The 26,637-nt window shown below is 43.3% G+C and overlaps 1 protein-coding gene across 2 annotated transcripts in view; it reads right to left on the reverse strand.

Moving 5' to 3' along the window:
• Positions 1-17,885: 17,885 nt before the first annotated feature.
• ALDH1A2 (aldehyde dehydrogenase 1 family member A2) overlaps positions 17,886-26,637 on the reverse strand; it is a 194,677-nt gene continuing 185,925 nt past the window's right edge. For both annotated transcript variants that reach the window (XM_017531888.2, XM_017531887.2), the window contains exons 11-13: positions 26,266-26,423; positions 25,892-25,966; positions 17,886-19,785 (exon numbers count right to left, since the gene is read on the reverse strand). In XM_017531888.2, coding sequence (XP_017387377.1) covers positions 19,713-19,785; positions 25,892-25,966; positions 26,266-26,423 — 306 coding nt within the window. In that variant the 3' untranslated portion in view covers positions 17,886-19,712. The remainder of the gene's footprint in view (positions 19,786-25,891; positions 25,967-26,265; positions 26,424-26,637) is intronic.

Genomic DNA, 26,637 nt, shown 5'->3' on the forward strand with positions numbered 1-26,637 from the left:
TAAAGAAAGAACTGTTAACTTTTTTACAGAAACGAAGCGTTGTCTGAATGTTTTTATGCCTTGGACAGCTTGATTTTGTATTACTACAGCATTAAGACTTGGGATCTAGAATCTGGACTTGGAGTCTGAAGCTTACTAACTGTGTCCCTTGGACAAGTCATTGAATCTTTCTGACTTTAGTTTTCTTATCCTTAGAATGATGCTGTGTTAAGTGTGGACCTTTCCAGCTCGTGTACAGGATGGTATTTGCTGATCTACGGCAGGAAGCAGGATAATGACAGTAAAAGCTACATTACTGAGGAACTAAGTTGTGTACCTGTACTGACTCCTCACAACAACTCCCCTTGGCTAGTACTAATATTATGTTCATTTTAAGGATGAAGAAAGTCAGGTTAAGAGAGGTTAGATGACTTGGTTAAGCTCATGTGGTAGAGCCTTGGTATTCACCCAGGGAGTCTGAGTTCAGAGCTGAAAATTTTAACCACACCCCATGTTAAGATAAATTATAATATATACTTTACCATTTAACTTACGCATTTAAACTAATCTGTGAATACGTTCTTATAAGAAATTGAAGTTTTCTGGATAAAGCTAACATGATACCTACTTTGGTATGAGTTCTTCCACGTCTTTCTCTATGTAGTTACAATAACACATGAACATCATAAACATATCTCGTATGTTTGCGGCATTTAAAAAAAAATATTTCCAGTTCAGGGGTACAAGTGAAGGTTTGTTACAGAGGTGAATGCATGTCATGGGGGGTTGTCGCACAGATTTTTTTTATCACCCAGGTATTAAGCCCAGTACCCAGTAGTTCTCTCTTGTGCTCCTCTCCCTCCTTCCACCCTCTGCTCTCTAATGGGCCTCAGTGTCTGTTGTTTCCTTCTTTGTGTTCAAAAGTTCTCATCATGTAACTCCCACTGACAGGTGAGAATATTTGGTATTTGATTTTCTGTTCCTGTGTTAGTTTGCTGAGGATAATAACCTTGAGCTCCATCCATGTTCCCACGAAAGACATTATCTTGTTCTTTTTTATGCCTGCGTAGCATTCCATGGTGTATATGTACCACATTTTCTTTATCTAATCTGTCGTTGATGGGCATTTGATTGCATGTCCTTGCTATTGTGAATAGTGCTGCAGTGAACTTTCACATGCATGTGTCTTTATGGTAGAATAATTTATATTTTTCTGAGGATATACCAAGTAATAGGATGGTTGGGTTTAATGGTAGTTCCGCTTTTAACTCTTTGAGGAATTGCCACACTGCTTTCCACAATGCTTGTATTTTTGTATCCAGCTACTTTACATTCCCGCCAACAGTGTATAAGCATTCCTTTTCTCTGCAACCTTGCCAGCACCTGTTATGTTTTGATGTTTTAATAATGGTCATTCTGACTGGTGTGAAATAGCGTTTCATTGTGGTATCTGTAGACCAAAGCTGGAGGCATTACATTACCTGACTTAAAACTGTAATTGATATGCATTTCTCTAAAGATCATTGATACTGAGCTTTTTTCATATGAGTTGGCGGCATGCATGTCTTATGAAAAGTGTCTGTTCATGTCCTTTGCTTCCTTTTATGGGGTTGATTGCTTTTTGCTTATAAATTTGTTTCAGTCCCTGATAGAGGCTGGCTGTTAGACCTTTGTCAGATGCATAGTTTGTAAATATTTTCTTCCATTCTGTAGGTTGTTTACTCTGTTGCTAGTTTCTTTTTCTCTATAGAAGCTCTAAAATGTAATTAGATCTCATTTGCCAATTTTTGTTTTTGCTGCAATTGCTTTTGGTGCCTTTGTCATGGCATCTTTGCCCATTCCGATGTTCAGGATGGTATTGCTTAGGTTTTTGACAGGGTTTTTATAGCTTTGAGTTTTACATGTAAGTCTTTAAGCCATCTCAAGTTGATTTTTATATATAGTATAAGGAAACTTCCATCTTCTGTATATGGTTAGCCAGTTATCCTGGCACCATTTATTGAATAGGGAGTCTTTTCCCCATTGCTTGTTTTTGTCAGCTTTGTCAAAGATCAGATGGTTGTCCGTGTGTGACCTTATTTTTGGGCTATTTATTTATTTATTTATTTACCAGTACCATGCTGTTTTGCTTATTGTAGCCCTGCATTATAGTTTTAAGTTGCGTATTGTGAAGCCTCCATCTTTGTTCTTTTTGCCTTGGACTGCCTTGTCTATTTTGAGCTATTTTTTGGTTCGATAAGAATTTTAAAATAGCTTTTTCCAGTTCTGTGAAGAATGCCAATGGTAGATTGATAAAAATAACATTGAATTTATAAGTTGCTTTGGGCAGTATGGCCATTTGATAATATCGATTCTTTCTATCCATGAGCATGGGATGTTTTCCATTTGCTTGTGACTTCTCCTCTGATTTCTTTGAGCAGTGTTTGGTAATTCTCATTGTAATGATTTTTCACCTCTCTATTAGCTGTATTCCTATTTTATTATTTCTGTGGCAGTTGTGAATGGGATTGCCTATCAGATTTGACTCTCTGCTTAGCCATTGTTGGTTTACAGGAATGTTAGTGATTTTTGTACATTGATTTTGTATTCTGAAAATTTGCTGAAGTTGTTTAGCAGCTGAAGGAGTTTGTTTATCAGCCAGAGGCCAAGACTAGGGGGTCTTTTACCTATACAGGTATTGATCGACTTACCACCTATGCAACTTACGACCATTCGACTTTACGACCATAATCTCTAGCCACGACTGCTCCGCGCCTGGCAGTGCAAACATTACCCAGCTGGGCGTACGACAGTGTGGACCAGCTTCCGGCAGCACTGCCATCTCTGCGTGCACCATTTCAACTGTACATATAGCCTACTCAACTTACGACCAAATCGTGTTATGACCGGTCCGCAGTCCTGACCGTGGTCATAAGTCGAGCACTAGCTGTAGAATCATGTCATCTGAAATCAGGGATAGTTTGAATTCCTCTCTTCCTATTTGGATATCCTTTATTTTTTTCTCTTGCCTGATTGTTCAGGCTAGGACTTCTAATACTATGTTGAATAGGAGTGGTGAGAGAGGCTCTCTTCTCTTGTGCTAGTGTTCAAGGAGAATGCTTCCAGCTTTTTCCCACTCAGTATGATGTTGTCTGTGGGTTTGTCATAGATGGCTCTTACTATTTTGATATATGTTCCTTCAATACCTAGTTTATTCAGAGTTTCTAACACAAAGAGGGGTTGAATTTTATCACAAGCATTTTCTGCATCTATTGAGATAGCCATGCGATTTTTGTGTTTAGTTCTGTTTATGTGGTGAATTACATTTATTGATTTGCTTATGTTAAACCAATCTTGCATCCCAGGGATAAAGCCTACTTGATCATGGTTGCTTAGCTTTTTGATGTGCTGCTGGATTCGGTTTGTATTTTGTTGAGTATTTTTATATAGATGTTCATCAAGGATAATGGTCTGAAGTTTCCTTTGTTTGTTTATTTTTGTTTGGTCTTTGCTGGGTTTTGATATTAGGATGATTCTGGTCTCATGGAATGAGTTATGGAAGAGTCCATCCTCCTCAACTTTTTGGAATAGTTTCAGTAGGAATGATACCAGCACTTCTTTATACATCTGGTAGAATTCACCAGTGAATCCATCATGTCCTGCACTGTTTTTGATTGATAGACTATTTATTACCGATTCACATAACAGTCTGGCTACTGTTCTGTGGGGCTGCTGCAGTATACTCGGAGCCTGCCCCAGTCCCTAGTCACCTTGGATTTTCTAGTACTGGGAGGTATCAATAGTAAAGGCTATGAAACAGCAAAAATAGTGGCCTGCCCCTCTCTCTCAGAGCTCTGTCCCAGGGAGGTACGACCCTGTTGCTGGCCTGAGCACACCTGTAGGAGGTGACGGGAGACCTGGTTGGAAGATCTTGCCCAGTGAGGAGGAACGGTGTTGGGGACCTGCTTATAAAAGCAGTCTGGCCATGTTTTTGTAGAGCAGCTGTGCTGTACTGGTATCCTGCTTCCACCCCCAGTTGGCCTGGACTCTCCAAAGGCTGAAGACTGGATGGCTAAGTCACCCAAACAGTGAAGATGGTGGCCCACTTCTCCCCCTGAGAGCTCTGTCTCAGGGAGGTACAACACTGCTACCAGTGGCTGGCTAGAATTCCAAACCAGTGAGTCTTTCCTGCGAGGTACTGTGGAAGTGAGGCCTGCAGACTCTTGCTGCTCAGTTCCCTGGATTCAGCCCCTTTCCTAGGGATATATACCAGGGTCTAACCTCTTACTTTGCTGGAGATGCAGCTAGCTACTTTTGCTGGGAAGCCTGGAAAGCTCAGGTATCTAAGGCTTCTGGGTCTTTGTGTGTGCCTGGGCAGATGCTCTCCCAAGACTCCACATAGCTCTGTGTATCAGACTGAAGGCCCTGGTGGAGTGGGTTCGCGAGGGGATCTTCTGACCTGAGGGTTGCAAATATCCGTGAGAAAATCAAGGGTTCCCAGGATCACATATGAACTTACTGCCTCCCTGGGCAGGAGAAGTTCCCCTGGCTTTGTGGTGCTTCTGGGTGGGCCGTCATCCTGCCTTGCTTTTGTCTATTCTCCATAGGTCAGGTTGTTTCCTTGATTAGTCCCAGTGTGTGCACCTGGATGTTTCAGTTGAAGGTGCTGTACTTATTCTCCTGTCTTGTTCCTCTCCATGAGAGCTGTGCACGGTAGCCGCTTCTAGCCGGCCATCTTGGCCACCCGCTGTTCGTGTGCGTTTTTAACTTACATGGTATCATGCTTTAAATATTTTTCTGCAACAGGTCATCTTCATCTAACAGTTATGTTTGAAACTAATCATTCTCACTCTTCCTGGTACATGGAAAAGAGTCAATAAATGTAGTTTATTTTATGGTAGAGCTTTATATTTTCTTTTAAAAGTATGAGTGGCATCTCATGATTGTGAATCTGTGCTGTTGTGACTACTAGTAAGGTTAAGAAACTTTTATTATGTTTACCAGTTGCTTATATTCATTTTTCCTTGAATTACCTATTCATATTCTTTGCCCAGTTTTCTTTTGGCTTGTCTTTTTCTTCTTAATTTCTAGGAGCTCTTTATATTCTCTGGATCCTCATAATTTGTTTGTTAATGCATTGTAAATATTTTCTCATATTTGTTATGCACTTTTTTTTAAATGCCATGGTGAAACCCCATCTCTACTAAAAAAAATACAAAAATTAGCCAGATGTGGTGGTGGGTGCCTATAGTCTCAGTTACTCTGGAGGGTGAGAAAGGAGAATCACTTGAACCCGGGAGGTGGAGGTTGCAGTGAGCCAAGACCACGCCATTGCACTCCAGCCTGGGTGACAGAGTGAGACTCTGTCTCAAAATAAAAAAATATATATATACTACTTGTGAACTGAATACCATGTCCTAGGTGTTGGAATACATTGTCAAAATAGCACTGCAAACTACATATTACTCTCCCTCTCAGTTTTGTAGCGGAGGAAAATGAGAGGCAAAAGATAGGCACCTTAACCCGAGTCCCACATAAATGGCAGAGCCAGAATCTGAAGCTTGCCTGTCTGACTCCAGTCCCAGTCTTACTACCACTCTTGACTATTGTCTAGTGTAATGATCCCACTTGACCAAATGCAAGGATTACGTTTCAAACCTCAGATCATTTTATAATACAATAAGAATATAAACTCTTTAATTCAACCGGTAAGTTCTCATCTACTTTCCATCAGTGCTATTTGGTGTGGCACTGTGTAAGCAAGCCCAGGAAGAGTAAGTCAAGCCACAAGCCACTTGAAGACAGGAGCCAAGTCTTGTTCAGAGAGCTGTATCACATGGAGGTGCTAGGAATTGATGAGATGAAAAGTCCTGTCTCTAGCAGGCAGAGTTGTACTTGTCTGTTGTCAGTGGCTGTCAGGGATCTGTTGTCTTCAGGATCCTTGGGGAGGTCTTTCTGCCACTCTTCTTGCCCCACCCTGATCCTGGGTTCAGAGCTGTCTGGCTAGATCCTGCAAACCTGCCCTGCCCTGTAGTGGGTTTCCTGTTCCTCACCGTTACTGCTCCTTGTGGATTCCAGCAGAGCAGCTTTCAGTCCACCAGCCAGCCTGCTACTCTAGAGAAGCCACGTTAGAAATCAGTCTTAAAGTCACAGAGCAAAAAAAGTAAATCCTAGGGTTGAGTCATCTTCAGGAGCCTCTCTTCCAGATCATGCCCCAGCCACCTCCTTGCAGGTTCCATTCAGAAGCTCAGAGGAGAGCAGTACACTCATGGTTTCCATTTGTTGTCAGAAAAGACTACTGGTTCCCTTTTCTCCCTTTCTCAGTCACTCTTCAAGGCCCTACAAGTAACACACTACTTTTCTTATGCATGGTCGTGGATTACTTTGGTTGATGGATAGATTCTTCCTCTTGAAGTTTATTCCATGTGCTTTCTGTTGTCTTTTGTTACTTCTATCTACATTGTTTTTTAGAAGCTATCATAAGAGGGAGTCAGCACAGGGTTAAGTAAGAATCTGGGGTTCGGACATACATTTGAATCTCCTAGCAGCTGTATGCCACTGAGCAAATTAAAAGTGCCTGATACATTGTAGGCTACATAATAATAATGCTCTCTTTTTCTGACTGCTTCTCTCCATCCACCCTTCTAATGTGCTTTTTGGAAGCAGGGAGGTATTGAGAAACTTAAATATCAGAGTCTCTATGAAATTTCCTTTAAAAATCCCCCCTGCCCCTTCTCACCATCAAAATGTATCCCTTTCTTTCTCTGTCTTTCTACTCTAGGTTCTCTTCTTCCTGTACTTATCATATGATATTATAGCGATATTATATTATAGGTGATATATAGTGATGTATTTATTTCTCTGTCTCCCACATAGGCAGGGGGCTTCAAGCACCAGTACTTCCTGTTCACTAGGTAGTCTGTGACTTAGTGCAATGCCCAACATTGAGCATGGGACAGTTCATCCTTGCTGAAAGTATGAATGAAAGAATAACAAAAGGAAGCTGGAGAAGTATGGAGGTACACACTAGTGAGCAGAGTGGGCATCATTTCAAGTGGGTTAGCTGGAGTGGAAAAGGAGAGGAGTAGACAGTGAGGAGTGGTTCATCTGGGGCTGCGGACTGGGGGTCCGTCACCTCTACTGATGTCCTACCCCAAGGTCTGAAAGAAGACTGGATTCTAGTTTCTGCATTGCCAGTTCTGATAGCCTCTCAAATCTCAGCTTCCATCAGCAAAACAGGGATTAATCATATCTTTCACCCAGGACAGTGTTGAGCTCTCAGTAGAACCATGTAACATAAAGAAACTTCAGGCCGGGGGCGGTGGCTCAAGCCTGTAATCCCAGCACTTTGGGAGGCCGAGGCGGGTGGATCACGAGGTCAAGAGATCGAGACCATCCTGGTCAACATGGTGAAACCCCATCTCTACTAAAAATACAAAAAATTAGCTGGGCATGGTGGTGCGTACCTGTAATCCCAGCGACTCAGGAGGCTGAGGCAGGAGAATTGCCTGAACCCGGGAGGCGGAGGTTGCGGTGAGCCGAGATCGCGCCATTGCACTCCAGCCTGGGTAACAAGAGTGAAACTCCGTCTCAAAAAAAAAAAAAAAAAAGAAACTTCACAAATGCAAAGGATGTTGAGAAGAGGAAGCCAATTCTGAAGTTTAAATCACTTGTTCAAGGGTGTGGAGTCAGCACACAGCTGGGACCAGAACCCAGATGCCCGAACTCCTAGTCAAGGCCCCTCCCACCACATAAAGCTGCCCCTCTGGGAGCACTAGAGTGAAAAACACCGAATCTTAAGAAATGCAAAGGAATTTTTTATACGCTTGCACACAAAGCCCGCACTCATGTCCAGCTCCAAAGCAAGCCAATTGGATGTTAAGAAGCAGGAAACAACCAAGCTATGAAGAAAACTGATCCAAGTGTTGAAAAGATAATTTGTCCAAAACCAGACCCCTGGTGAAGCTTCATTGTGTTATTTATTGGTAAGGGTAGGAGTATGTGGAAATGAAGAGTTCTATTAATGAACCATTAATAGAAGATCTTTATGGCCATTACTGACTCAAATATCAGGAATGAAGGGCCTTTGCTCTCTAGAATCCCCAGCTCCTTTTCTGGGGCAGTCTTTCAGGTATGAAATCAGTCAGCTTTGGAAAACTGTCTTTTTGTTTGATGCTGCAAAGGACAGAGGCAGTAACGAAAGAGGCAATCAACAGGGCAAGGCTTGCATCTTCCCAGAGGGACCAGCAAAGACACACATTTACCTCGACAGGTTCCCCTTCTGAGGCAGCACCTGGGGGTCCTCAGGGAGATTCATCCAGCAACCCTGAGCCTCTGTGGGCAGGTTCTGGGCTTGGGAGAAGCCCTTCCTGGCATGGTTCCATGCCAGAAAAAGAATTCTACTTTCCTCCTACAGGAGGAGAAAGGGTCTGGGGGTGAATGGAACCACAGCCCTCCAGTCCCAGAATGGCACAGGCCTTCAGCAAGATGACAACAGCCGACACAAGCTGGGCCCCTAGGGCACACCAAGCACAGAACTAAGAGCACTGCATTCATGATCTGCTGTCATTTCCCAAAGTCCAAACCCTCAGCTCTCCCATCTCTAAGATAAGGAGACCCTAGAGGACCCTATAGTGCCTGTCGTGAGACCAGCTGTAGGACCAGCACCGGTGCTATACGTTAAACATGTACATGACGTGTTTGGAAAGATACCAAGAAACAGATAATCTTATTTGTTTCTGAGGACTGAGACATGAGGATAAGGGATTGGAAGGAAATTTTGCAGTATATATATACTTTTTTTTTTAATAGAATTTTCAACCTAATGCATGCAGTTAGCAAATTTAACTAAAATAATTCACATTTAAAATAAGATGAAACAAATACAGATTTCTGGGATTACTGCAGTCCAACTGAATCAGAGTATTCAGAGAGGAAATGGGACAACCATATTTAATCAATTATCCAAAGTGATTCTGATGCCAAATTCAAGAACCACTGCCCTTAAAGACAGCTATTCCCTCACTACTCAGGACCCCTGTATTTTACAGATAAGAAGATTGAGCTGTGAGAGGAACACCAACTAAGCCAAGTCATAGAGTTTCTGAGAAACAGAATAGCAAGTAAAATCTAGGTTTTCAATGCCAGATTTCCAAATTATGAAAACCCTCACCCTCATCGTCACGTCACTGCAGCCCCCAGCATCTTTGTATTTTAATTCTACTTCTTGCCCCAGGTCCCTTGGCCTTCAAACCCTGCTTTCTTCAAGCTAATCTGGTAAACAGAGTGATGATGTGTTTAGTGGGTACTAATGAGCTAATGTGCTTTATTAAAAGACACTTCATGAAGCTTTCTGGATCCATGTACAATTAACAACTGTGTTTTACTTCTGTCAAGTAATATAGGCGATTCAGTAGGATAGCAGTTTTCCCAAAATTCTACCCCAGGAGGCAGAGGAGAAAAAGCACTGGACTTAAGTCCCAAGACCTGGATGTAAAGGTTTATCCTGTGGAATTCATTTTGGCTCATTTTCTACATCTGTAAAATGAGGATATTAGACTGAATAATCTGAAAGGTCCCCAGGTATGGTTTGAATGTGTCCCTCAAAGTTCATGTGTTGAAAATGGAAGACCCAAAGCAACAGTGTTGAGAAGTGAGATATTTAAGAGGCAATTAAGTCTTGAGGGCTCTGCCCTCATGAATGCATTAATGTTATCATGGGAATGGGTTTGTTACAACAGCAAGTTTAGCCCTCTCTTGCCTCTCTTGCTTGCTTGCTCTTGGCCTCTCTTGCCCTTCTGCCTTCTGCCATGAGATGATGCAGCATGAAGGCCCTCACTAGATGCCAGTGCCGTGTTTTTGGACTTCCCAACCTCCAGAATAGTGGGCTAACTTCTAATGTTTGTAACTCACCCAGTTTTTGGTATTCTGTTATGGCAACACAAAATGGACTAAGGCAGACCTCCAAGGCCTCCTTTACTTCTCAAAATTCTATGTATAATCCCTACCTAAATATTGCTTTTCCATTTGAATCTGTATTTTAAATGATAGGAAGATATACTCATCCTTTTGGAAGACAGTTCCTGGTAACACTGAACATTTTGTAACTCTGAGCACCAGGAGTATGATTTTAGCCATTTTAGGATTGGATGGGCAACAGAAGGAATTATTCAGGGCAATTTCAGTTTTGATCAGAAGAAAGAAGAGTAGCAGTGACCAAACATGTTAAATAAGAGAAAATGGCCTGTTAGAATTGGAGAGAACCCACCACGGAAAGCTGTATTTTAGCACAGATATGCCTGATCCCTCATAATTTCTGCTCTTGTAGAGGCAGGAAAGCAAGATATGTGTCAAAGGAAGGGTTGGTCAATAAGATATTCTCTATTTTTCATTTCATTGAGTCCCTACTATACCAACTAGGACAAGGAGCCTTGATTTAAGGTTTCTCTCCTACTAAAATGTAAGACAGAGATGTTACTTTAAGTCTTATCAGCCATATACTCTGAGTGTATATAAATTTTTCAAATCTTTTTGTGAGCAGGTTTAAAAAATTTTATTGTGGTACTATATATATAACATAAAATTTTCCATTTTAACGACTTTTAGGTGCACAGTTCAATGGCATTTAGCTAGCACATTCACACCGTTGATGTCACCATCATCTCTCTCTAGAACTTTTTCATCTTCCCCATGTGAAACTCCACAGCCATTAATAACACTAACACCTATTCCCTTTCCCACTCGTCACTGGCTGCCACCATTCTGTGTTCTGTCTCTATGAATTTGACTATGCTAGGCACTTCATCTAAGTGGCATCTTATGGAAGTGGTGCCTTAAATAAGTGAAATTATACAATATTTGTCTTTTTGCCACGGGCTTGTTTCATGTAGCATGTCTTAAAACTTCACTCATGTTATAGCATGTGACAGGATTTCCTTCATTTTTAAGGCTGAAAACGTTTATATGTTAGTATGTTATATAATAATATATACATAATACATAATTGTGTATATATACATGTATAAAAACAATTGTGTGTTCTGTGTGTATTGTGTGTGCGTGTTGTGTTTGGGGGATGTATCTGGGTTGTGTGGTGTTTGTGTGTGTGTGGTGTGCGTGGTGTGTATAGTGTTTGGGATTGTGTGTGTGGGTTGTGTGTGTGGTGTGTGTGTGGTGTTTGGGGAGGGTGTGTGGTGTGTAGTGTTTGGGGGTGTGTGTGTGGTGTGTGTATATGGTATTTGGGGGTGTGTGTGGTGGGGGGGAGAGTGTGTCTGGTGTGTGTAGCTCTGATCACCAAAGGCATGGTTTTAGCCATGTCAGCATTAGGTGGGTGGCCAAGGGGACCGTTCAGTGCATTTTCAGTTTTGATCAGAAGAAAGAAGAGTAGCTTGGGATTCACTAAAAGAAAAGGAATACACAAGAAATTATGTATATATATGCAAATATATATATATATCATGTTCACAATAGCCAAAAGTGTCCATCAACAGATGAATGACTAAACAAAATGTGGTGTGTGTGTGTATGTATATATACATACACACACACACACACACACCCCACATTTTGTTTAGTCATTCATCTGTTGATGGACACTTGGCTATTGTGAACATGAGTGTACAAATATCCGTTGAAGTCCCAGCCATGAGCAGGTTTAGACAGGGATGAGAGGACCCTATCTGGCAGGCTGGGGCACTGGAGACAAACTTGCCTCTTTCCTGGTTGTACACAGCCTTTCCATGGAGCAGGGCCCCTGCGCTCATCACTTTAGATCTTCTCACCCCGGGTGCACTGTGAGTTGAGCCCTACACACTGGTGAGCCCTCCCTAGTGGGCAGCTGTGGCCAACACCGCGCAGGCTTTCCGTTCCTCTCGGGAGGGCTGGGACCACCCCATTTGCTGGCTCTGTGGAGCACTTTTTCCTCACAAGCGTTGTGCCTTCCTGCCTCCTCAGCTGAGGACCTGGATGCATGACTCAAACCCATATAAATAAGCACATCTCCCAAACTGTCAGTGACCTTCGAAATAGGAAAGAATTGCACTGGAGGGTATGGGAACCTCTCTCGGAGTAGAGCTTTTAAAGGTTACCAAAACATTTCTGAACAATGTGTTGAATAGACAAGACTAAAAACTGTGGTTTAGTTTCCTGACAAGAATTACTGACAGGCTTATTTATTACAGTCCTTGATATCGCTGAGGGTAAGTGGAAAAAAAAGACAAGTGTTTCCAATAAGTATGTGGCGTTTCGCATTAATTTACTTGTTATCTTTGAGAGAGAAGAAAAGGAAAAATAAAAAAGCCAAATCAAAATCCTGGGTCATCACGCCCCAAGCTGAGACCTCAGGATTGAGTGGGTTTCCAGGCCGAGTTTATTTTCCTAGGTTTGTAAAAGGTTATCAGTTGGTCTTGTGGGCAAGCCTTGTATCTAGTTGGCAAGAATAGCAGTTTCTTGTGGGAATGGAACAGAACAAACAAGTAACAGAAGAACTGTTTTGAGCATTTTCCCGTTTTCTCTCTGCTGTCCTTGAGGCAGAGCTGACTTTAGTTCAGCCCCTGTTTGGCAGAGGGCCCCTGCTTTCAGCATCCGGCCAGGACAGCCCCTGCTCTTCTTGCAGCTTGGGGGAGCTGGGAGGGCTTTGCATAATGTTGTTCTTCCAGAGGCATTCTTGTCACCCAGAGGACCGCTGTGGTTCCATTTAAATAGTCAAACCAGGCAAGTCATTTCCCTCCCAGGCCAAAAGCCACCATGTTTCTTGAGCTTGGTGATCAGGATAAAGACAACAACAATCATCATCATAATATTACAGCTAACATTTATTCAGCACGGATTGGCAAAGCCCCCCTGTAAGTCAGTATTTGCTGGCCTCACCAATTTGTCCCTTGCCCATTCTTGCTATCTATCTGTTCATTTAAACAGACGGGAGCCAGCCCAACATCTTCTGTCAAAAAATTCTCTGGATCTCAGTGACTCGGTAGGTGGAGTAGAACTTCCTGGGCACAGACATGTAATTTTTAAATGGTCATTATCTTTCCAACCTCCTAGCATTCACCTAGTTACTGGCTCCATTCCCACTGTCTCAGTCTATCTTCATGTAGGTGTATTCCTGCCTGGCTTCCATATAGAAACTGACTCCAAGGTAGATCACAGAGGTTGAGCTATACAACCTCTTTGGGACTACAGCCTCTAGTAAATACGGATTTATTTATTCATTTTCATTAAGTGCTCCCATTTGTTTAAGCTCTTACAATGGGGGCTGTTAAGTACTTTAAGCACATTCTTGTTCTGCCCTCATGATAACAGTGCAGGCAGGTAATGTTATCACCCCATTTTATAGGTGAGAAAATTGAGGGGCTTGGAAGGCTAATTAATTTTCCAAGGGCATACAGCTGGTAAGTGACGGAGCACCTTGGAATTCTGTTCGTTTGCCCATTGGAGGAGATCTTGATGTTACCGACAAGCTTCCCTTTCTGGAATTAGAGCATGTCAGATCAAAGCGTTAAAGAGTACACATGTGACAAGGGGTGGCCATCCCCTCCAAACATACCCGTTCCCCAGCCTTGGCCTGACAAGCCCCTCTTACAACCCGCCTTGGTACACATAGCTCAGGGCTGGGAGTGGACATTGTTGCAGGCTCTGAGAATGTTTGTGGGCATCACACCCCCCCCCCAAGGCCACCAGGGAGCATGAGCTAATTGTATTAACAAGTGGCATCTGGATTTTATTCAATTTTACACGAATCCTGTGTTGTTTATGAATGAACCTAACTTGGGAAATGGAGACGGGGGCCTCCACTGTTTAACAAACAGACCTTCCCGTTGGATGTGCCAAGCTCTGGCGAGCCAGAGAGCACTATAGGTTCTTGTTCCTTGCTACTCAGCTACCCGCAGTGGCAGTCTTGAAAGCTGTCACTTTAAATTTCCAGCCCAGAGAAACTGGGGAAAGGTACTACAGTACATTATTGCTCCATAAATTGGATGTATCTGCCTGGAATTAGAAAGAGGTCTTCCCAGGGTCCTAGAAACCCCATGTGTGGCTGCAGGTGGGGTAAGAGGAGTCTCTTCTCTTTCCAGCTTAGGATTGCTTGAGTTGGTTTGATTTTATCTTGCCTAGACTCTAAAGAGGAAACCAGAGGCACCTTTCTGAAAACACACTGGGGAAACCATGTTGTAGAAGAAATCGGGCAACTCAATAGACTTAATAATGTGTATTTCACCAGGATAAGGACAGGGATTGCTCTAGAGAAACAAAGAGAGCAAGGCCAAAAGACCTTGAAATCATTAAGAGGTGTGCATGCTCCATCAGGAGCGGCGGCAGGCTGCGCTGGTTTCAGGTTCCTCCTTGCTACATAGATAAATGGCCAAAGGAAACATTATCCCAGCAGTTTCACATCAAAGGCTAAATGGCAAGCTGGTCTTCCTTTTAAGCTGGCCAATAACCAAGTGAAAATTAGACAGTGTACATGTTGAGGAAGAGGGCTTCACGCCGTTGCAGAGTGGACTTTCCCATGCTCTCACTCCCAGCTGGTCCCACGGATGAGCAGTTGCTGTATAAGACATTCTGGGTGGCACAGACAGTGTGGCCAGGGCTACAGGCCAGATTATTGCTCTACAGAGGGTCTGAACAGTGTGTTGAATGTACAGGACTGAAGCTTGAAAGAAAGTCACAGCTGCATGTACCCCTCTGGCCCCTAGCTGGCTTAAGGTATTCAAGATGAGGTCTGGCCACCAGGCAAGGAAGCCTCCCTGGAAACCCACAGGAAGCTATCCTAGAGTCTGGATCTACATGAAGGCCCAAACGCTATATGAGAAGTGAATGTGGACGTCCTGCAGACTGACTGCAAAACGTCAAAGAGCATTCTGCTTTTGGTTTCTATAGTCATTTTCAGTTGTGTGTGTACATACATGTCTCAGACCAACTGAAGAATTGTCATCTACTGTGTCGCTTAATCCCCACACACCTCTGTGAAGCAGGTAGCACAGGCATGATCATCTTGATCCTACGGAGGAAGCAGTGGAAGTTAAGTCATACATCTTGTAAATGGTCGCTAAGAGACACTAAGTGAGGACCTCTGATTACACTTCTCTCTCTGATACAGCGTGCTTTTTGCTCTGGCACGCTGCTAGTCAGCTGTCGCCAAGGGCAAAGTTGTCACTCTGGATTACCTACTCCGCCGACCTGGGAAAGGTACCACGTTACTCTTCCATACCTTGGGTGTCTGTGCATGGGAAGGAAGTTCAATGAGATGGCCAGGGAAGCTGCTATTGCTTATAAATGGCCTTAGACTATGCGATTTACAAGGGTGATAGCCATGTATGTCCTGCTTTGTATTTCCAGCACCTGTGCCAGCGACTAGCAGAATAAACATTTGTGGAGGGAGGGAAGGAAGGAAAAAGAGGGAGAGGGAAGGTGAAAGAGGAGGTTCGTTTCTTAGGATCACCGGGTATGCAGTGTCAGCATTCCCTCATCAGGCAGTAGGGCCACAGAAGCAGCGTGATAAGACCGTGTCATCTGTATTTTCTAGTCCCATTCTGATTTCATTAGTTTCCCATGTCCATTTTTTTTAATACTCACTTTGATTTCATGGGAATTTGTTTTTATTATTGTTCTTACCTTTTAAGCATTCTTATGACTGAATTTTAATATTTCTGAATTATTAGTCAACCAACAGAAAAGCTAAAATAAATGACTACGTAAATACATACAACTGGCAATGAATGGGCATTTCTGTTTTGGCTACACCTTCCCTCCTCCCCAACTCCCCCGCCAAGAATGTCACCAATTCAGAACTAGCAGAGTCTGCATCGAGTTTTTTTTTTCCCTAGCCATCTTGTATTCATCCTTTTCACACCTTCCTAAATCTACTCCTATTAGTTACCTCCTGCCCCAGCTACTCAAAGCTCTCACTTCTAATTCATGAGGCGTTGAACAACCCTGAGCTCCTCTCCTCCCTGTCGGGTTCTGAGTGGGCAAGAGTATCAGGTGGAGAGCAAAAGAGAGCAGGTGTTCCATACATCCTGGCAGGTGGTGGGGGAATCTCTGGGAAGGCTCAGGGCCTGCTACTGTAGGAGCTGTCCTTGAACATCGGGGAGGCCACATGGCTCACAGCTGAAGAGTAGGGCACTGCCGTCACCCCTCCCAGATAACACATACCATCAGCTTCTACTTCATCAAGACAGAGATCCAAAGCCCCTAACACACGGGCTCCACACACCACCCTTGTCTTCTCAACCCTTTGCTGCCTGTGCTCCTTGACTTCTCTCCCTTGTTTCTGGGGTGTTAACACCTGCAGACCTTCCCTTCTATTCTCTGACTACAGCCTCCTGTTCTTTTGCTGGGCTTTTTCTCCCTGGCCTTGGTTTTGGTTTTATTATCACTCTCTCTGGATCTACAGCAATCACTTTTATGTTTATGAGAGTCTGGTCTACCTGAGCCAAGTCCGAATTTCCTATCTCCAGTTGCCTGCTTGAGATTTCTATCTGGATGTCCCTTTATCACCCCACAGTTTACAACTCCAAAGCTTAAAGTCAAAATCTCTCCCCAAAACTGTGTTTCATTTTTAGCTTCTGTAGCAATGGAATTACCATTTTCCTACTTGCCCTGGTCAGTAAACATAATCCTTTCATTCTTTCGTGTTCATTCCTCAAGTTCTGGTGACTTCGCTGTTGTTTCCTTCCTCTTCCATCCTCCACAGTATTATGCAATCCATAGTTTTATGGCAGACAAACTGTCAACAGTCTCCTTCTTCATCTACTTTGCTCCAGACCAGTGTACTCCAACCACTGCTTCCATTACGTTCCAACTCAAAGGCCATGGATGTCTGTTTTTTATTACATTACTAGGGGACGCCCCTGGCTAACCTAAGACCGTCATCAGTTCCCAGCATGCAATGCCTGCTCTTGCCAGCCCATCTCCTCACTATAACATAAGTCAGCTGACCTTGGCCTCATCTGTGTCTTTCTGAGTGATTCCTTTTATCAGAAATGCTTTCACATGTCTATCTGATTCCATATTCCTGCTACCTATACATGCAACAATGGTACCCTTTTCTAAAAGACTTTCAAATGATAACTTCATGTCCAGGCCTTTCTCATTTTCTTCCTGGTGTCTCAATGGACAGAACATGAGGTGGATTCTCAGGGAGTCCCACATCCTATATTTCAGAGTTCCATTTGGTGCTGCAGAGGCCGCAAATCTCCCATGCTCTATCTGTTCTTCTGAAAGATAAGCCACTGGCAAAACAGAGCAGTGAACCCCAGTCCACAGCAATGCATCTCTTCCCTCACATGAGATCTGCTCTGGGGCTAAGTCATTAGGTTTAGTTTTTCTCTCACTTGATCAGAACTTGGGTGGAGATTCCAAGGGTTGGAAGGAAAGGTGGGGAGAGGTGCAATTCTAAAGGGCAGGATCCACTCCTCAAAAGCTTAACTCTGACAACACATTGAGAGAAAACAAGCTTGGTCTTGGTAGTAGGATAGTCACCATTTACAGATTGCTTTTTACAGCTGCACAAATGTTTCATCAGGTTATCAGGCTTTGACTTCATTTTGGTAAATAATAAAGCTACAGTGAAATGCTGTCACCAACGTGAGCTCGTGGTGTGTAGTCCACGTTTGTGAAAATAGACCCTACAGACTCCTCTGTGTTTTGGTTTTCATGGAGGCTATTCTAAAGCAAACTTTGTCATTTCATATATTTCAAACATGGTTGTACTTACATACATGCCAGGCAAACTATACGTGCACACAGATTTTTAAATTGTACTGAACAATAAGGTTTTTGTTTGCCTTAACAAATTCTGTAAAACACCCTTGCAGGCTTCCGCTCAGTAACCCAAGAGAGCAACATAACTGAAAAGCCCAGCAGCTGAGGAAGGACCCAGATATGCTCAGTATGACACAAAGACTTGGAAACACAGCCAAACAGTCCCAAGGAGTACACAATATAAATGCTTTATTGCTAGCACAGAGATTTTTTTTTTAAGTAAATTAAAAGAAATAAATCTTCATTTTCACATTTTATATTGCAGTCCAAAGGTAACTAGTTGGTTAGTGTATATGTCCACTTGGACACATGCTGGAGGAGGAGGGTGGCATTCACTTGGAAGAACTCAGAAATGTGGCACTGGTCAGGGCTCAAAGCATCGGGCTGCTGAATGCACTGTCGTTTGTAAGTAACAGCAAGTGGAGACTTGAAAACATCATGGTTAGGTAAGAGTTAGAACGTTGGTATGGTTAGGAAGCAGAAAATTGTTAAATACAGAAGGCTATATATATGTTGCCCATATTCCACATACTCTAGATTATGTTTGGTACTTTGAAATAAATGATCTGCATCTAGGTTAGAAACTGGATTGGATTTGGCAGGTGGAAAGACGGAAGAAGGAAAGGAAGCTAATATTTCCCACATCAAACTGGTGGAGTCACTGGAAAGCAGAAGAGGAGTATGTAGTTGGTAAGAAAGGGAGGCGGGCCTGCTTTACTCCCCGCCACGCTGTAAGCGACCGCCTGCTCAGTGAGGGGCAAGAATGGCATGTGGATTAGCCACTGGGTGTGACAGAGGAGCTCAGTGGAGCAAGGCAGTCCTGGAACAATGCAACTCAGCAAACAGAAAAGGAAACCCCTAGGCTTGGCCAGATTTTCCAAGGTCACTACCAGTAGATATAGGGCACGCTGGTAAAGTGTGATAGATCAAAATCACACCTGCAGCATTGGAGTAGTAGGTATTGGTGTAGGGAGCTGGGGTTCAAAAGAAGCTACAGATTCCAACTACAGAAATAACTCATTTAATAAAAATTGTTGCCCACTATTAGCAACTGAATTATGTCTGCAAGGCAGCCAGCGTGGTCAAATTCTTGAGCCTACTCGGATTGTTTTTTGGCTGGTTCTATGATAAACTTTAGAAAAGGTCTGATCTGGCTATAAAAAACAGCCCATCCCTTGCCTTATCCAGAATAGCCAAGAAGGAATCCAGTACACAAACACACACACGTACACATACACACACCCTCACCCCCAAAACTGTGTAGCAAGCTCAGAAGCTGTGAACTACACGTGATGACTTCCAGTCTCTATCGTCCCAATCTTTTTTCATTCATGTTATTTATGGATGTAAGAAAACCAGATTGGGTCAGTAAGATCCTTGGTTCTTATTACATCTGTGGTGGACCAGCTCCTGGCATTTTCATTCTGGTCTGCCTCTTTAACTAAAACCATTTCATGTTTTGCTTTGAAGAAATGGGTAACATGAAATGGTAATTTGGCTTTAAAACCTTGGAAAATTGTTCACGGCATCGGCCCCCAAACATCTGCCCCAAAATTAGCTCAGCTGAGATCTCACTGGAAGAGAGGGAGGGGTGGGTGAGCAGGGAGGGCATGGAAGGAAGAAAATGAAGAAAGCAGAAAGGTCACCTTTCCTTAAGAGGAAAGTTCTTTGTGACAAAGGCATCAAATAATACAGCTCCCTTATTTCATCCTGTGCTCCAGAAAGAGATACTGGCTGTGTCTGCTAGCTCTTCCTCTTACCTTTATCCCACTTTACCCAATATTTGGTATCATTAAGGTGACCCCTTACAGAGTGCCAAGAAACTGTACCCAGCTGGTTTGCTTTAGTTGTGCAGTGACCTGCCTGGCCTACATGTTATTTCAATCTTCAAATAAAGACCGTGGCTCAACTTTGTATTCCTGAGAGCTGGATCTACAGAGAAAGCAGAGAGGGACAGACGTGCAGGCTGGGCTTCATCTTCCTTCTGGGCCTTCTTAGGAGTTCTTCTGGGGGATCCTTACTGTCACAGTCTTTACTTCGGAGTACTCTCGCAAGCCAAATTCCCCCCTGAAACACAGAAATGGGCCTTATTAGATACCAGAAGTCCAGGGAGCTGTATGTGAGTGCAGCAGGAGTCCTGGGGAGCTGCAGTTTATCACCTGTGAACAGCAAGTCCTGGGGCGTTCATGTAAAAATTCTTCATATATGGGCAGCCCAGCCTTCCTGAGGGTCAGAGAAACTGTCATGTCATGAGTAGTCACCAGATTTTAAAGTTAAAAGGTGATTTGGTTTCATAATACTGCACAGAAAAGCAGTGACTCTCACCTGCTCAGAGAATTAATGTCGGCCTAGGCTGGAGGGCACACAGACAACCTGGGGCTGTGCTCAGAAGCCAAGTGCTGTGGCCAGCAGTGGGACCAGGCCCAGGTCTCTGGACATCTTGGCTATGCTTTTCCCCACAAGGCAGCACTGGTTCAGTATTAGTTCTTTGGGACAGTGGTGTGATTTCCTCCCCACAAAACCCTTTTTTCTGCTACTGGCTACCCTCTGGATGTCTGTCTTACTTAGAGATCTAGCCCACTTTAACTGAAAGAAAAGGTTCTAGTTTCCTTTTCATTGTTCCTAAGATTTAATAAACAGGAATGAACACCTAATGGCCTACCATAAAAAGCAGAAGTCATCTGCAATACCTTAAAAATCTACTACTGAATGATTATGGTCCATAGCCCATACCAGATCAGGGGAAATAGTTAGGAAATAAGAATCACTGATTAAAAAAGAATTGGGAAGTGTTAGCAATCTTCCCACCTCCCCCAGATTCTCCTTCAGCTACTTCCCTTCTGGGATCCTGGTCAGAGATTGCCATTCATTCAGTCAACAAACATTTATTGAGCTATTATTGCAGGCAGCATGGTGCTGGGGTTGGGGCAAGCAAAACTAAATAGCTGGTCTCAGCCTCTAAGGAGCTTGTAGGAGGTGGGGACTGACAGGGAGGGTGGGAGCGGGTCACATGTGTTCCGTCTCTCTGGGTGCTTACCACAGTGCTCCTTCTCTTCCACATCTCTCCTCTGTTCTCTTGTTCTTTTCACCGTGTTTAAGTGCCTTTTTTCCTTTTATCTCTTTCATTATAAAATCAAGCATGTTCTCCTAAATCTGTTTCTTTAAAATAACAGCTTGTTTTCTTCCATTCTTTTGAAAGTCACTCTTTGGTGATGCTTTTCCCAACAGCCTCAGGAGGAACTCCTGTTTCCTCCTCTCTGTTCACAGAGCCCCTTGTTCACACCTCAGCCACCACACTTACCACACTGGGAGTACGAGAAGCTTGAATATCTCTGTCTCCCCCACCAAATCAGTAGGATCAGTTGTATCCTACTGATTTTGCTTTTAGCCTTCCACCAAACATAGGGTATAGCAGAGCCTACAAGGGTAGGCACAAAGGAGGTACCTGATGACCAACGAAGAAAGGAAAGGAGGGAGGGAGGGGAGAGGGAAGGAGAAAGGAAGAGCTTCCTATTCCCCCTTCTCTAGTTCTACCCTGCTGTCATATCTTTGTCATATCTTCGTCATATCTTCTAGACCAGGAAAAAATAAAAGAACACTTTGGAGATATACTTGAATAGGAAAGGATTAAATGATTAAGAAAGACAGTTTTAAAAAGTACAGAGTTACTGTGACTGGGCTTTACCAGAGAGACCTGCTGTTAATGATTTTGGGTTCCTATCAGGAGCCACCATGGCCTACCTAAGGCTCCAATGGTTTTGCCAGCAGCTCCTCTGAGCACCATGGGCACCTGAGTTGACAGAGACAAGACAGCAACCAAGGGGAGATTAGGGCAAGCATGCTGTTCTCTTGTCGGTATAGCTCATTTCGCTTGGAGGAATGAGAGAAACCAGCTGAAATTGCCCCACTCTTTGCATGTCTCATTAACTCCATCCAGGCTCAAAGTCTCTTTATTACCAGCTCAGCTCTGGCGCTCTCTGGTCATTTTCCTGTCCTTGGGCAATTCTGAACGTGTCTCTTCATCACGGACACCATGTGTGTCCCATTTGAAGTGAGTTTACTCCCTTCTTGTTTCCCGGCTTGTGCACGCACTTATTAGGGCGGGCCCCGAGCCACACTTCACTCCCATGTGGCTCTCTAACTAGGTTGTAAGAAATGTAAGGAAGTCTACAGAGTCAGAAACCTTGCAATTATGGTTGCTTTCAAGTGTGACCACTGGATCCCAGTGTTTGGGTGTGTGATGCAATGGAAAACCCTGCTAAACTGCAGGTGCTCCTCTCTGGGTCCTGGGCAGCGATCTATGCACACTCTGTTTCGAGACAGAGAAGTGGACTCAAATCTGCTGTCAAAAGAATTGCTATGGACCCAGGATATCAAGGAAAGCCAGTGAGAGGTCTCAGAGCAGCATGCCTGAGGAGGCATGGAGGAGAAAAAGAGCACTGTGGCTGGGGTCAGAGACAGGAGTGCCCACTCAGCTCTGCCATTAACCAGCTGAAGGATGCCAGCTGAGTGTTGGCCATCCTCTTGGTGCCCAGTCATCTCTCCAGCAGTAGTTCCTGAACCTCAGCACACAGAAGTTGAATCAATAGTTGAAGCAGGCCCCTTGGGTGATACTTCTGTGTGCTGAGGTGACTTCTTGAACACTACTCCCACCCCATAATTTGGTTTCAGAAGCTCTGGGGAGGGACCAGGAGACTGTAAGACAGATGGTCATTTGGGTCACACTCTGGGACATACTGCTCAAAGGTCACTGAGCCCTGGAGTTTGGTTTCTTAAGCAATTTCACCATCTTGTGTCAGGATTGCTGTCTCAAATTTGTTTACTCCAGTCAAATTTTGTGGCACATACAGTTAACAGGGAAGAAGCCCACTGATGTACAAAAGGTATGCATGTCATTACTGATGCATCCCAATCTCTCTGCATGGTCACCTTCACAGCCGGATGATATGTCAAAGCAGTCACATTTAGAAGCCTAGATTCCTGCTCCTCAGCAGACTAGGTTCTAGTCCCTAAGATACATCCAACTTGGCATGCCTAGACATAAATAAGGTAACCTGTCAGTTTTGATGGCTCTTGGCTAGCCTTGTAGGAATCACTCAGACTCACCCATAAAATAAATAAGAGTTTCTGTTTAGGGTTATATATATTTTCCTGCTCTTTTACTTGACTTGCAGCAGCATTTCTCAGAGGAAGGTCCCCAGATCACCTTCATCAGAGGAGCGTGCAGGTGGTGGGGACTGAGAAGGAGGGTGGGAGTTAGTTACTGGAAGGCAGGCTGCTTTCAAATGTGACTGTAGGATCCCAGTGTTTGGGTGTGGGATACAGTGGAAAGCCCTGCTGGACTAGGGGTGCTTCTCTCTGGGTCCTGGGCAGTGATCTATACTGGAGTCATTCTGGAAGCTTGTTAAAAACGCAGGTCCTGAGTCCTATCACAGATCCATTAACTCAGAATCTCTAAGAGTGTGTCCCTAGATACGCATGCTTAAGAAAACCATCACCCAGACTGCAGGTGACTTCTTTGTATGTATGCATGCACGTGCACGCACACACACACAAACTTGACAAGCCCTGATTTAGAGTATCTAACAATGCTTCTCATTTTCAAAGCCAGCATCCTGAGTTTTTAAAATGCTGAGGTTCACAGCATTGTTTCCATCCCCTCAGTTTGTGACATTTTATGGCTTGCGCTTTGCCACCTCTCATCTCAGGGGAGTTTGATGAGGAAGTGAGGAAAAGGACAGGAAAAGTGAGACAGATGGAATTAGCTGAGCAGGAGGACCTGAGACAAGCTCAACTCAAGTCTCTGAGCCTGGAAATTAAGAGGGCAGCCCATCAGATAACCTGTGGAGGGCAGCCCTCCCTGCAGCTCTCTGTGAAGACCTCATGGGCTAAGTCAGCCCTCCTTGGAGTTTCCAGATGTTTCTGGAAGTGCCACTTAAAGTCGCTGCTCCTCTTAGGGGTGGACAGGGAGGTGTCAGCGACCAAGGCTGCATGGAGATTGCAGGCCATGATGAGATAAACAATTCTGTCTACATGGAGGGTTACGTGGAGTTTCTGGGGCTGTATCAAATGAGGTGGAAGAGCTGGGAACCAACATAGAGCAGATTCTTTTATTTGAAACATTTCCTGTCACTCTGGGTGATGTAAGAAAGAGAAAACATGTTTTGGGAATAAGTAGAGACAAAGAACCATGCAATCTAGACAAGATGTAGTGGGTCTCATCAAAGAACACCCCCTCCTAATTATTCTTTAAGTGCACTGTGAATGTCAAATCACCATAGTGCCTGCAAAACAAGTGGAGAAAAATGGTTGTTCTATCTCTTGGGCACTGTTACCTGAAGTTCAGACAGAGCCAAACGGTCTCCTGGACCATCTTTCTGGGCAAGGAGAATATTTCTGATGGGAATAAACTAGAGTCAGCTAATATCACAATCCTGTCCACAGTGAGGGACCATGGGTTAGTCTGGGATTAGGCTCCATCAACAAGCGATTATTTACTGAAAGTATATTTTATGCTAATGATCCACCCTGTTAACAATCTAAAACAACACAGTTAATGCAAGCAGCATTCTGAGAGCCAGTGACAGCCCCCAGCATTTCAGAGTTGGGACAGCACAGACATAGAGGAAGGAAATGAAATAAGAAGCAGAAAGTTAAGGTCCAATGCAAATGAAGAGATACCTGGAGTACGTGAAGACTCTGTAAAAGCTGAAGGAATACTATATAACTGAACAAATAAAATGCAGATTGGTTCTAGGTTCAGACTGTTAAATAAGTGAGGAGCACTGGAGGCTGGAAGAAAAGGTTCAAGTGATAATATCCTCCCCCTGCCGTACCAGATACAGAACATAAGTTTGTAACACCAGCTGAAATTTAGGGAAACTTCTGCCAGAGTTACAGGTTTGTTAAGAAAAAGAGGGATCACCTATAGAACACTCATCTACTTGATGAATAATGATGATTGCAGCTAACATTTTCTGAAGGCTTGCCGGACATTCTGTTGGATGTCTGCATACTTAATCCTGACAATTAATCCTCACAACAACCCTGAGGTCGGTACTATAATTATTCCCATCTTATAGATGAACTAACGGAGGCTTAGCAAGATTAAGTAATTTGTCCGGGGTTGCACAGGTAGTAATAGTGGCAGGATTCAAATCCAAGGAGTGCGATTCTAGAAGCTGTTCTATTCTCCAGCCTATAACCACTTTATAGCTTCATGTTTGGCAGCTTGAAATTACCAGTGAAACTATCTGAAATATGTAAATCCTCTGCTCTAGTCTTGTGGGTTCACCGCGTTTCTCCCACAAACACTACAGCTATTTTTCCCACAATACTCGCTCTCCCCCACTGCTACCTGGGTTTGCCCACCAATCTTGAAAATATATCCCCCTTCTCTGTGCAAGTGTTCCTCTTCTTGAAAGGCTGATTCAAATCCCTGTAGCAGATCATATCTAAAAATTGCCCTGATTTCTCCAGCGCACAATGATCTTCCCTATCCCTGGGCTCCTCCATCTCTTGACAGTCTTTTCTGTGATTCTTCTGATTCTTTCTATGTTATTCATTTTATTTACCTACAAACACATTAAATACCTTAACGGCCTGCATCTTCCTCCACAGACCAAGTGTAGTGCTTCGTACATAGTTTATGCTCAATACTTCTTAGATTGTGAACTAAGCATTTGCTTAAGAAAATATGCATTCACTAACGGCTGAGAGAATGGGCATGAAATGTATTTCCTCTGTGAGTCACAGGATTTGGAAAATATGGATCAGCTTCTTTCAAAGGGAGGAAAAGTGTTTTGTTTTTTTTTCTTGGGCATTACTTCCAGGAAAAAATGTTACTTCCTGTCTGAAGTCTTCTCTGACCCCACCAGTCAAAATTAACTAATTTTTCTCCGTACTAACAAAATGTTAATATACTTCTATCACAGCCTTTATGACAGGGAATTAATGGTACATTAATTTTTCCATTCTCACTTTAGGAAAGGAAATTGTGTCTTACTCATCTCTATAATATGTAGCAGTATTTAGCTTATAGTAGCATGTGTTCAACAAAATGTTTGTTGGATGAATGGATGAGTGTAAGATAATTAAAGTATTTTTTAAGTGCTGCTCTGTGCTGATATTTGCAATCTATTTCTCTGCAAGGATCAGCAACTTTGAGACTTACATTTCTCTCCCATTTCCAGACATCTTGAATCCCCCAAAGGGGCTCTGGGCATTTAAGGCATTGTAACAATTGATCCTGAAAGAAGAAGACATAGTAATGTGAGTTCATGTAAATTCTGCCCACACAGAAATAATCTGACTGGCATGGTATTTCTTCTAGAAGTTTTGTTTTTAAATTCCTTTGTTCCAGAGGAAAAATTTGGAATTTAAAATCTACTTTTGATTTCTGGATCTAAGCAATAAGGAGTGTATGCCTTTTCTGGTGAAGTTTGGTTGCTTTTGGTATTCCCCATCCTTCCAAGAAGATACCTGTTTATTTCACCCTGGTCCCTATGCCACCAGTGGAATGTGTTACAAGACTGACTCTGATCTTACCAAACAGTCCCAGCTTGCATCGCAGAAGACACTGTGAGGGCCTTGTTGATGTCGTTAGTAAAGACGGCTGCTACGAGTCCAAAGTCTGAGTTATTGGCTCTTTCAATAACTTCATCCATTGTCTTAAATCTCAAAATTTCCTGAACAGGGCCAAAGATCTGCAAAAAGATAGTATGACTCAACATGGCTGCTCTGGCATTCCTTTACCTGTTTTCCACATTTCAAAGCAAATTTATTCTGCCTTGTTTGTTTAAATGACATTTAAGTTTAGCAGTACAAAACTGTAAAAATCTCCCAACCTTTCCTAGGATAAGATTTTGCACAAAGAGTCTAACATTAGTGTTTGTTTAACATCCCCAATGTCTCCAACCT

Source organism: Cebus imitator, unplaced genomic scaffold (assembly GCF_001604975.1).
Source record: "Cebus imitator isolate Cc_AM_T3 unplaced genomic scaffold, Cebus_imitator-1.0 Scaffold74, whole genome shotgun sequence".
NCBI lineage: Eukaryota > Metazoa > Chordata > Mammalia > Primates > Cebidae > Cebus > Cebus imitator.